The following is a 12286-nucleotide window of genomic DNA, read 5'->3' as shown; positions in this document are numbered from 1 at the left end:
CATGTGTGTAGTAGTAAAGGAGACGAGGACAATGAACCTTGTCTCCACATGATACAAATAATGAGATTGGAAAATATGTAAACACAATATTGCAGCAATTAATTTATACACATTTATTTATAAAAAACCAATGGCTCCGTTAATATATTTGATTCAAATTCTTGTTAACCGCCAAATTATTGCATTTATCGTTTTACAAATCGACATTTGGTATTTTTGACTTCGATAGTTTTAAAAAATGCACTGAACAGTGAGACCGTAAATATACTGTCGATTTTCGGTATAAACACTCCAATAAAAATTTTTAAAATAGTGGGGCACAACAAAGTGAGTTTGTATTTTGGTATATAATTTCCGCATTCAAATAAATATTAAAATTAAGCAAACAAATCAATAATAAATAATTCATAATTATCAATTAAAAACATTTTCTTCAAAAGTTATCGATGGTTTCAATAAAGAATCGATGTTTAAAAGTATTCCAAAAACATCGACGCAGCGATAGTGCCATTGATGTTTATCCACCTCTAACGCAGCTCTGTTTGCCAAATCTACAAGGCGGCCTCTTCGGCTCTTAATTTTTAATTGAACGGAGTTTTAATTGTGATAAATAAAATGTGTATGGCTAAAAGCACTTGACAAGCGAACACATAAAGTAAATCGTTTAATATTTTGTGCTTTCGAGTTTCTTAGTTTGGTGATTGAAAGAGGAAACCTTCGGGAAGGCGTGCAAAAAAACGCCGCTGTGTGCAAGTGGTGGAAAAGCGGTAAGTCTATTCCATAAAATGTATGCATAATTATTTGCATTTATTAGTAATTCAGTGATACGTGTGCGTGATACGAAGCGCTTGCTGCCATCATCATCTTTTTGCATTTTCCTTTATATATTTGCTTTGTTTGACTTTTTGGCGCAATTCTTTCGGTGTTTTATTGCGTACAGCATTAAAATTGCAGGTGTGAGAGCGGGATGGATATAGACATGCTTGTGTACTGCAGAGCTGCTCAATACACTTGCAGATTTTTTCTTTTTTTTGGCTTTAACACGTTTACTTCTGCAATATAGTCATATTAAATTAATTGAATTTTTTGGATTACAATTTTTAAATTAAACCAAGCAAATCAATCATGAAATTTGGGGCATAATCGATAAAACGGCTTAAAACTTGTGGCAGCTCTATGCATCAGTGTTGGGAAAATCACGACGTTTTCGATATATCGACCATTTTATCAAATATATGTATGTTAAAAATTCAAATGAAGCAGCATAATTATTCAATCTAATGCTGGTTTTAACGTACAAGCTGATCAGATAAATTACTTGTATTACCGTTTTTTTTTATAAATTTAATTCAAAAAACTTTTAGCGGTTGATTTTGTTATATAGTTATGAATTTGAATACACAAATTTTTCCCTATTCAAATTCTACGCGACTACATTATTGACATTATCGACAATCAAACAAAAAACAGCGATAGGGGAAGATATTTTCCATCTCTATTGTGAATACGAAATATAACGCGGTGAATTTGACTTTTGTTTGGGAATTTACATTACGCATGTTTGCGTATAGCATTTGTCAAATTGAACCTGTGAAGTTCATTTATAAGAAGTTTGTTGATTCTACGCTGCATATGTTTCATATGTTTTAGTATTGTGAACGCATCTCAAGACCCTGGCAAGTTTTGCTGCTATTGTTTTTTGTCAGCAAGGCGCATGAATGAATGCATTCATGTGTATGTGTTAACTCTCGAATTTCCAGAACTCCACTCATACACTCACATACTAAGAAATGCAACTGCATGCAGAAAAATTAAGGTTATGTTGATGGATGCATTGACGGAAAATGATAATTGTCAACAAAACTAACAAAATACACCACCATAAGTATAAGTATCCAAAGGAACTAGAAAAACGCAACCAGGAGCTCGAAAAGCACGAAGACCAGAAATATTAACGCATACAGGAGATTACCGGCTCTAAAAAGTTGGGCGCGCATACGACTACGATAGATTGAGTGGACAGTAACAGGAAGGGATTGCTATGAGGTCCACATCATTATGGACAATGGACGCAAAAGTTTCCCTTTGATCTCAATTACTTTGGAACTTGTCGCAGACACAAATTTTTAAAACCAAATGATGTGGACAATACATCCAGCATCCTTACGGATCCCAATGGTTCAATCGGATCGGAGCCAAATTGAATATAGATAAAACCAACAGGATGATGGCAGTTATGCTGAAATATCAATTGTTGGAGTGATCCGATTCACTCGAAATAAGTGAAATTGCCCTGAGAAATATACAATATGTCATAGAAGAGGACGTTCTAAGGGACGTAAACTTGATCACACATGTAATTATTTTTACATTAAAGATTCTTGTTTTATGTAATGAAATTATAAATTACAAAATGAAGTTTTTACATTTTCGGCAGCTTGGAAATTATCCTTGAAACGTGCTGTAGATATTTTAAAAATCTTTAAAAGAGTATTTAAAGTTCAGTGAACTTTAAAAACGATTTGATTTTTTTTTTATATTTATCACATTGCCTTGTCGTTTTTCATGACTTGTTTTTATTGCCAAGAGTCACTGTGGGATGCTGCAGTGTGTCTCTTATTCATTATTTTTGTTATAGCAGCTATATATTTATATAAATACTTGTATACACATGGAATAAATACACAGAGGGTACAAAATCGGAAGACCACAAAACAAAAATGAGAAAAAGCTCAGCCAACTGAGCTGTAAACAAAAAAAAATTTAGAATAATATTTAAATATTTTTAAAACAAACGTTTTAAATTGAAGATAAGTTATCCTTGTTACATTAAAAAAAAAAAAAACACTTTCAAAATTTAATTTACTTTTATTTAGCGAAACAAAGAGTAGAAGAAATATGCCTTAAAAAGTTGGTATTAATTATGCCGATAAAACTTGGAAAGGTTTTTGTCAAGGTGTGATTTACAGAGATGGGGACGGGAACGTGGACTGACTATTCATCTGTCCAATAATACAACAATGCTAAATACAAGTATACGCTGTATGTATGATGAAATGTGAGTTGTGATGAGGAATAACATGAAGCAACAGCCCTTTGCTTAACGCTCTGCCTCCTGCTCCTCGTCGTGTCGTTTGGCTGCTGTGTGTGTGTGTGTGTGTGTGTGGTGTTGTCTCGGTCTTGGTCTCAGTTTCTGTCTCGGCTGCCGACGTCGCCACAGCTGCCGCATTGAACTTAAGAGCGAGCGGCAAGTTAAACTTGAAAGCTGTTTGCTGCTTTGGAGCGCGAGAGACGTCGACGGTCCAAACGGAGAGACGACTTTGCTGCAGCAGCAACCACCGAAAACGTGTTGAGCCTCAGTGTGTTGCATCCACCTTTTTGGCGCGCGCAAGCGCGTCTTTCCTTCTCCACACACACACATATACAGATATCTTTAAACAGATATATAAATATATACGGATATTTATATGTATATATATTGTATATGTAAACTATATGTGTTGCTCGCTCTATCGCTCTCTTTGTTGGCAACGCGACGTTGTTCTCTGCAATTTGCGAGTTGCCTCGTTGCCTCGTAGCCTGGCCTGGCCTATGGGCATGTATGTGTATGCGAATATATATTATACAATGGTCATGTATCGGTCGCAGTTTCGCTGCTCACAGTTTCGTTTTAACGCTGGCCCAGGACGAACCAACGTGTGTCGCCAGGATTGCGTCTAAAATTCTCGGTTTTCTCCATCTATTCTAAAAAAAGAAAAACTATACTAGTTGAATCACCTCTAGACAACGTCGGGAGCAGAACAAAAAAAAAAGGAATTTTTATGGAGAATACAACATTGTTAGCAACAAGGTGGCAAACAAGGAACGGCTGCCCCATCATCAAACTATGGACCGTGCCGGGTTTTCCATTGTGTCGTGAGTACTTCGACGCATTGCCGAGTTGACGACGACGACGACAACGAGACAATTTTTTGGGCTCATTACGACGCGACGGTTTTTCGGTTCGCAATGACGCGCGCTCCCAAGTCCCCCAAACTCCGATTCGGTTTCGGTGTCGAAAATAAAGAAAAAAGTGATGACCCCCCAACTTTATCACCAGATATCGTTCTTCAGTCTCCGCTTTACGTTATGGCTGAACCATCAAATACAAAGCACATATATAGGTAAACCTGCAATGCTAATGAAATTAACTTTTACTTAGTCGTCGCGTTTTCTCTGCTCTGTTCACGTGGCTCCTGCCGACCAAAGCCCGCCATTCCCTTAAAAAAAAAAACTAAAACACGATATGTATAAATTGAAGAAAAGTGCCGAGAAGACTTGCTGCTTGCCGCTCAGGTCTGGTCTTGTTTTGCCAACTCTCCTCTGCTCTCTGTCTGCGGCAGCCTGTTATGTCCCCTCTCTGGACTCCGTCTCTGTCGCTCGCCCGAGAGTCCGCATCTGGTGGCTGTCCTTGCATCCACCCAGAGAGAGTTGTGTGTATTTCATCTTAGCCATACAATCAATTTCTATACCCTGTGCAAATAGGTTGGAACGAGTCACTCGAACTGAAAGCTAACTTCACTTCTATTTTTGAGGATTATGTTCAAAAGTATTTAAAAGTTTTTCAGTTTAGTTTATTTGAGTCGGTTATTATCTGTCTGTATAGGGTATTGACAAGTCGATCTCACTCACCTGGAATATTCAAGTTTATTCCTGGGTTTTTTTTTTGTATTTTGAACGGCGAAGCTCATATCCAAACTCGTATTTGCTGAGCCTTATCGTCAGTTGTTTAACCAGAGACAGAGAAAGAGAGAGGGACAACAGTCTTCCTTCAGTTGAGTTGAGTTTACAATCTGCAGTCCCCGATCCCCGAGGTACTTACAGTTGCTGTTGCTAGGGGCAAGGTTTTGAGCAAAGCGGCACAGCAAATAACATGTCTTTACTTATAGTAATTATATGCTGCATATACCGCAAATGCTAAAGCGCCTGGAAAACTTTTGGTATAAATCATATTTATGATCAGCTGATTCGCTGCAGAGAAAGGCATCAAGTAACTCATAGTCAAGTTCCCAGTACGCCGGACTTTCATCATAATCACAGTTATTACAGCACTCGAAGTTCAATGAAATTTGGCCAAAATTATAAATGCTAGTCGCTTCTAGGCCAAAAATCGCATTATTACAACAATTTCGAATTTGAATTAAACCTGGTTGGATGAGAAAAGTACACATATCACTTTTCGATTTTGATAGTTTTTTTTATTGGTCAACAACTCGTTTGCCACAAAACTGCAAGCAACCAGTTCGTCCGTCTACGATTTTGTCTATGTCCAAGTGCAATCCCGTGTCTGTTGCCATGCGCTTGACTTCATTTTTTATACCATGACAAACTGCACAAAACAAAAAGAAGTCGTATTGCTTACGAGTAGAAAAAGAAGTTGCATTTTCTAAAATTAATTTCAATTCGAGTTCAAGTTCAGGGTAATTAAATTATTTGATGTCAAAAGTTCAATAGTAAATATTTTCTGGGCTTGAGCAAGCTCTCCAAGCTCATTAAATCTAAAGACTCTACAAACAATTGCGGCTTGTGTAGCCAACAAAGTCTCATTAGCTTTTAAGTCTCCCCCCAACCTTCTAAGCGTGTTTACCAACACCAGAAACTGTCCGTTGTTGTCTGTATTTTGCGTTTGTTTGTTAAGGATGCCGAAAGAGTAAAAGAGAGCGGGGTCTCCGACATTGTAACCGTTGCTTTTTACGACCTTTACCCTAAGGCGGCGCATTGTGGAAATACCAGAAATGACAGAAGGACATAAGGACGACACATTTAGCAACCCTAAATGGCGCAGGAGTGCATTGATCTCAGGGATTGTGAAGCCAAATATAATGAAAGGATATTTGTGATTATAATTAAATGGGGGTTTATCAAGGGGACATTGACCTAAGAGACCTCATATTGAATATACGCCAAGCGTCAACGTAACTTATTTATTATGTATACGTAATTATCGTGTAGAGTATTCGCAATTCGAATTGTTACCGCAAGAAAATGTACCTTTTTTGCGTTTTTTCTATCTCCATCTTTCTACCTAGCCTAAAAATAGCCAAGGAAGAGGAAGCTGCCATGAAAAGCGTTAAAAAGGGAGCGCAGCATGAAAGAAAAAGAAAAATTAAGCGAGTGTGCCACAGTCTCTAAATATGTATGTGAGTGCGTGTATATATGTGTAAAAGAGAGGTAAAAATTCCACTTTGTTGAATGTAAATGGAGTACACACACACATGCATATGCAAGGAGTATAAAAGAAATCGTAATAGTGGCCTGTTGAACAAGCCGACAGAGCAACAACAACAGCAAAGAGAAGAGCGGCAACAGCGTCGACGCCTGCCATTGAGCTTTTTAGCACCGGCAAATAAGAAGTTGCTGTCGCTGTCAATGCGAACGTCGCGTTGTGAGAGAGCGCAGCAGCAACAGCAGTTATTGTCTTTGTCTCTGCTGTCCTCGCTAGGCAAAGCAAAGCTCTAGCCGCGACGTCATATTCGTTTGTGGCCATAGCAGCGCAGCAGCTGCAGAGCTTTCCTACGCAATATTGTGAAAATGACGATGGGGACGCATGGACAGCAGGAATACATTTTTATGACGACGACAACGTCTTTGATGGATGCTGTTCTGTCTCTTTCGCTGTCGCAGTCATAGTTGTTATCGTTGCTGTTGCGTTACGCTACGCCTGCTGAAAAAAATAAATAAATAGAAAACTGCGGTTAGGTTAACTGAACTATCTGTCGCACAAATATTTTTACCTTATTTATTTGTTAATATTGTGCGTATTTATTGATGGCATTCCTTAAAAACGACAAAAGGTCTCTGCTTTGCAATGTGTATGTATAGCGTGTGTAAATATGTACATATGTGTATTTATGCAGATTGAAATGTGTCATTGTGTGCGTGAGAGAGTAAACTTCAAGAGCTTCAATTCAAGCGAAATTTCAGAATGAAGAGAGCGCATGTGCTCTCTCAGAGCTCACAAAGCCATCTCGGAAAGTTTCTAAGTTGAGATGCGATGGCGTTAGGCGAGGGGAATCGAAATGGGGAGGGGGACGACGGCATGCTTGTGTGATGTCAATGTGGTTGCACGGAGCGAACGAACCATGACCATGCCAAAGGATGAAATATTAAAAGGCCATCAAAAGTTGCTTTTTGTGCTTTGGTGTGTGTACACCAGTAACAGCAACATCCCCAAAGTGTGTACATGTACTCGTGTGAGTGTGTGTGTGTGTGTATATATGCATTTCAACTACGACGTAGTAGTACTTTAGTAGTGGGTGTGTATGTCTGCGTGTGCGTGGGTGCTGGGAAATTTGAGGTTAGAAAACGAACACAAGAATCCCTTCCGTCACATCCGCACATCATAAATGTAAAATAGTTTCTGACTCTTGGCTAATTGTTTCTTTCGGTCTTTGCAGCAATGCTTTTGGCCGCAACAAAAGCAACAGCATCTCAGATGACGACAAGTCCATGAGGACAACACATGGCGAGAGCAGTTAGCGCAGGATACGGCAACAGGATATTAAACATAAATCGTGCCAGCAAAAGATACGATGGCGGCCAGCGCAGCAACCGCTCTCACGGCGACAACAGCAACGACGGCGTCGGCAGCAGCGAGCCGTGAATTTGTCGAAGGCTGGACTCTGGCTCAGACTTTAGGCGAAGGAGCCTATGGCGAGTAAGTAGAAAGCCAAATCAACATTGCGGCATTTGCTGCTGCGTGCATGCTTGGAGAAGTCAATAAACCGGAAACGCTCTGAGGCGCAAGAAGAACGCACATTTCCGGCGTATTTTTTGCGGCATATGCCACTCGGCTTCGGTTCCACCTCGTTCCCCTGTCTTACTGCTTTAATTTTGTGCGCATGTGTCAACCACACTGCGTCGGAATTGGGAATAGGAGCATTGAACAAAAGAAAAAAAAATACACTCGATACACAGTCAACATCTAATGCCCTTTCTTTCACCCTTATTTGTCGCAGGGTCAAATTGCTGATCAATCGGCAGACGGGCGAGGCGGTGGCCATGAAAATGGTCGATCTAAAGAAGCATCCCGATGCTGTGATCTCGGTGCGCAAGGAAGTCTGCATACAGAAGATGCTGCAGGACACGCACATCCTGCGCTTCTTTGGTAAACGTTCGCAAGGCAACGTGGAGTACATCTTCCTGGAATACGCAGCGGGCGGTGAACTCTTCGATCGTATTGGTAAGTGAAGATCTCAGCATAACTATTATTATCCTGGTATACACGACGTATACTCAATCAGCCTCCCAATTTGCCTTAACTGTCAAATAGAGCATTCGTTGTGTTGACGCAGCTCGACCAAATGTGTGCACAGCAAATGTAAACTGACATTGACGCAAAGGACATCGCTGTTGTGTGGTGGGTCGGCTGTAGGGAGACGTTAGGGGCAAATCAAACAGCTTGAACATCTGACGACAAGCCGAAATGACAAGTTACAGATCTTGATTACAACGACGACGACAGCACGGCATGGAACTCTCGACTGGACGACGATGTGAAAATGGCAATTTGGCAATGTGTCTGATAACCACACAAGAACTGGCAGCAATGGCAAATAAGGGGGCAGATGTGGGAAGCAAACAGTGCAACGTTTTTGTCAGTTGCCTAATGAAACTAGTCTGCACTACACAGGACTGCACTGATTGCCTCCTAAGGGCTTTTAAATTAGGCGCGACAGATGTTTAAGTCAAGGCTTAGCAGATGATTTTGCTACTCCAAATGACGATGAGAAGTTAAAGAGGTCGAGACACTGACACTAATAAGAATAAAAAAGAGCTATTGCTATTTATGTATAGTATTCGAATATAAAATTTATTGAAGGGAATTAAAAACGATAACTTTTATAGAAAATCATAGAATAGAATCATAGGAATATAAATAAAAAATAATAATAAGTCATATGTACTCTAAATATAATACATAGTTTACAAATTGCGGTTTCTTTTTCAAGATTGCTGATTACAATATTTTCATTTTATATTATTACTATAAAATTGTTTATTATTATACTTCTTTATCTCCCTCTTTATTTGCAGAACCTGATGTTGGCATGCCACAGCATGAGGCACAACGCTACTTCACACAACTACTGTCGGGACTGCAGTATTTGCATCAACGCGGCATCGCGCACCGTGATTTAAAGCCGGAAAATCTGCTACTCGACGAGCACGACAATGTGAAAATCTCAGACTTCGGCATGGCCACAATGTTTAGGTATTAGGTACAAGCAAAGATACTACTACTAAAATTTAATTAATGTTGTAACATATCTTATTCGTTTATATTTCAAATTCTCTGCTTCAATTTCTAATTTTCATCATTTTATTTTTATTTAGATGCAAGGGCAAGGAGCGTCTGCTGGACAAGCGATGCGGCACATTACCCTATGTGGCACCCGAGGTCCTTCTAAAGCCCTACCATGCACAGCCAGCGGACATTTGGTCCTGTGGCGTCATACTGGTCACAATGCTAGCGGGAGGTATGTTTGATTAGAGTGTGCCCACCACTTTCATTCAACATTATTATCGCCATGTGTATATTTAATTTATATATAACATTTTATTTTAATGCACTTTTCACTATTCAACGCGATTCGATTTTGCAAAATCTATTAAGGCATAGCGCATTAAATAATATCGCATAAGATCGTTTCCTACACACATTTCGCATCCATATGAAGGCACCGTTTAAAAGGTTCATCGTACTTGAATGTAATTGTGTTTAATATGTGTTTTTGTTCTTGAATTCTTTTTATTATTCTCGTTATTGATGTTGTCTTTAACCATTTAATACTGCAACTACTGTTTAAACTATCATTTTTGCTGTTTCTTTGGTATTCTAGCTGTAGATTGTTTCTATAATTTATATCATCTAAAGCTTTTATACCAAAGCTCCAGCTTAAATTGCTTGCCAGCGCACCCGCCCAACCAAACCAATCAACCAGCCAACAATCAGTCAATCAATCATTCATAATAATAATAAGCAACAACTGACAATAACAGTCAGCAAATCTCAGAGCACGTCAACTTTGTAAATAGCTTGTTTATTGCACGGCTCAAATTGGCCTAAAAATCACAATCTTCGTTATGCTACAAGAAATTTTGTATTAATTAGCATGTTTATCTACTCATAGAGCTACCTTGGGATCAGCCATCAGCGACCTGCACAGAGTTCATCAACTGGAAGGAGAACGATCATTGGCAAACCCAGACGCCTTGGAGCAAACTGGATACGTTGGCCATCTCATTGCTACGCAAGGTGCTGGCAAGTAGTCCGGGCTCTCGTCTGACCCTCGAGAAGATACTCGATCACAAGTGGAGCAACATGCAGTTTGCCGAACATGGTAAGAAGAGAAAGTGCCAAGAGTTAAGTTTGAAATTCAAGTGCGGAGTTTCGATAGAATGCGCATACTGCTGCCCAGGTACTTAGTGACTCTCAATCACATCTGTGCCTTGCATATTTTGAGGGTCGCTCTGTGCCTGTACCGCGTATGTGACAATACAACGATTGCCTAAATGTGAAAGAGTTATAGAGAATGTGATCAAGTGTTGACAGCGTTTGTTGCACTGCCATTGCTTTGGCGCTTTAGCTGTATGATAGATTTGAATACTTCATAAAGCTAGATTACCAAAGCATTGGCGGATGCGACCAGACCAACGAATTACAAAGTGAACTAATTACATATTAACGCATTAAACTTATTATTTATTAAACTTTTTGTTTGCATATTATTTGCTCTTTGGTGATTTTAGCTGTATGGTGCGAGCGTATTCCATAGAGCTTTATTACCAAATACCAAATGGTTTTTGCACTGCTTTCGTTTCCTATTTATTTGCTTTGCTTACGTTCATTTTTGTATTGCACAACTGTCTTGCTGATTGCTGACTTTTATTACGGTCATTTTACAAAGCATTTTTCTCTATTTTACAGATCGCTCCTATGATCTGGTCGATTCGGCAGCTGCCCTGGAGATATGTTCGCCCAAGGCCAAGCGACAACGGCTGCAGTCGAGCGCTCATCTTAGCACCAATCTGGATGACTCAATTTCCCGCAACTATTGCTCACAACCGATGCCCACGCTTCGCAGCGATGATGAGTTCAACGACAAGGATTGTGGCAATAACCAGGCGGATGGCGATCGACAGGCGTTGGTTCAGGAGGCACGTCTGACCTATTGCTTCTCACAGCCCGCCATGCTGGATGATTTGCTGCTGGCCACGCAAATGAATCAGACACAGAGCGCATCACAGAACTATTTCCAGCGCTTGGTCCGTCGCATGACGCGTTTCTTTGTGACCACACGCTGGGATGACACCATCAAGCGATTGGTTAGCACCATTGAACGACTCGGTGGCTACACATGCAAGGTGAGCGACGAGGGCGTCGTCACTGTGTCCACCATCGATAGGCGCAAACTGCGTCTTGTGTTTAAGGCGCACATTATCGAAATGGATGGCAAAATACTTGTGGACTTCCGACTGTCAAAGGGATGCGGCTTGGAGTTCAAGCGTCGCTTCATTAAGATCAAACATGCTCTCGAGGATATCGTATTAAAGGGGCCAACAACTTGGCCCATTGCTATCGCTACCAACTCGGTGCCTTAGTCTATAATTTTAATTCTCTTTAAGTTTTCACATTTTTTTTAATATGTGTGCTACCATTTTCGTTAAAACTTCATAAGCAAAGAATTTATTACAAACACTCATGCTATTTTAAAAACTTTGAACAAACTTCACATAGATATAGAATGACAAACTTTTAATTTTGTTAATTGTTAGTGCGTAAGTAGTTTAGTTTAGTTAGATAAACGTTATGCCACAATAAATCGACATCGATTTTGATGATATTTATAAACAAGACTGTTTCATTCATGACCAAATTGATGAGGAAACTTTTTTAAATTTAACGGATAAATGTCAAATGCAAACTCAAAAAATTTCACACCAGCAATAATTACAGTCAATCCACATTCATTGTTACACTAATAAATATAAATCTATTAATTGGCATTTAAAATTATCCCAATTATTTACAAAAAAAAATTTTGAAAATTTTCAAGGGGTACCCATTGGAGATTTAACAAAAAATCATAAAATCCTCAGTATCTCGATTATTTGAAGGACTATCGCGATGTCCTTTGGACCATAGTACTTTTTTGTCACGTAATATCGGATTATAAAATCAAAAGGACGAAAGTCCTTCAAACAGCCAAGATTCAAGGACTTTTTTATATAGAGAAAATAGGCT

At 39.4% G+C, this 12286-nt stretch overlaps 1 protein-coding gene and 1 long non-coding RNA gene across 3 annotated transcripts; one reads left to right on the top strand and one right to left on the bottom strand.

Annotated features, from left to right (window-relative positions):
• The first annotated feature begins 530 nt into the window (after positions 1-530).
• On the top strand, positions 531-11896 carry LOC133835968 (serine/threonine-protein kinase grp). 2 transcript variants are annotated; one of them, XM_062266171.1, is made up of 7 exons: positions 531-767; positions 7437-7696; positions 7998-8221; positions 9076-9253; positions 9376-9518; positions 10173-10382; positions 10970-11896. In XM_062266171.1, the coding sequence occupies exons 2-7, from the start codon at positions 7572-7574 to the stop codon at positions 11641-11643; spliced, it is 1554 nt and encodes a 517-aa protein (XP_062122155.1). In that variant the 5' UTR covers positions 531-767; positions 7437-7571; the 3' UTR covers positions 11644-11896. The 2 variants fall into 2 exon arrangements, with proteins under 2 accessions (XP_062122155.1, XP_062122165.1); XM_062266181.1 differs by lacking the exon at positions 531-767 and adding an exon at positions 3688-4163.
• LOC133836017 (uncharacterized) lies at positions 4012-5439 on the bottom strand. Its single transcript, XR_009893673.1, has 2 exons — positions 4672-5439; positions 4012-4544 (listed from the first exon to the last, which is right to left on the bottom strand). It is a non-coding gene; the product is annotated as an uncharacterized LOC133836017 (long non-coding RNA).
• Positions 11897-12286: the final 390 nt, after the last annotated feature.

The sequence above is a fragment of the Drosophila sulfurigaster genome, chromosome 2L (assembly GCF_023558435.1).
Source record: "Drosophila sulfurigaster albostrigata strain 15112-1811.04 chromosome 2L, ASM2355843v2, whole genome shotgun sequence".
NCBI classification, from domain to species: domain Eukaryota; kingdom Metazoa; phylum Arthropoda; class Insecta; order Diptera; family Drosophilidae; genus Drosophila; species Drosophila sulfurigaster.
This window is presented reverse-complemented; position numbering and strand designations above follow the sequence as displayed.

Coding starts and splice junctions, on each gene's coding strand:
- LOC133835968 (XM_062266171.1), top strand. CDS start 7,572: ATGGCGGCCAGCGCAGCAACCGCTCTCACGGCGACAACAGCAACGACG. Junction 8,222..9,075: donor TGAACTCTTCGATCGTATTG/GTAAGTGAAGAT, acceptor CTTTATTTGCAG/AACCTGATGTTGGCATGCCA. Junction 10,383..10,969: donor CATGCAGTTTGCCGAACATG/GTAAGAAGAGAA, acceptor TCTATTTTACAG/ATCGCTCCTATGATCTGGTC.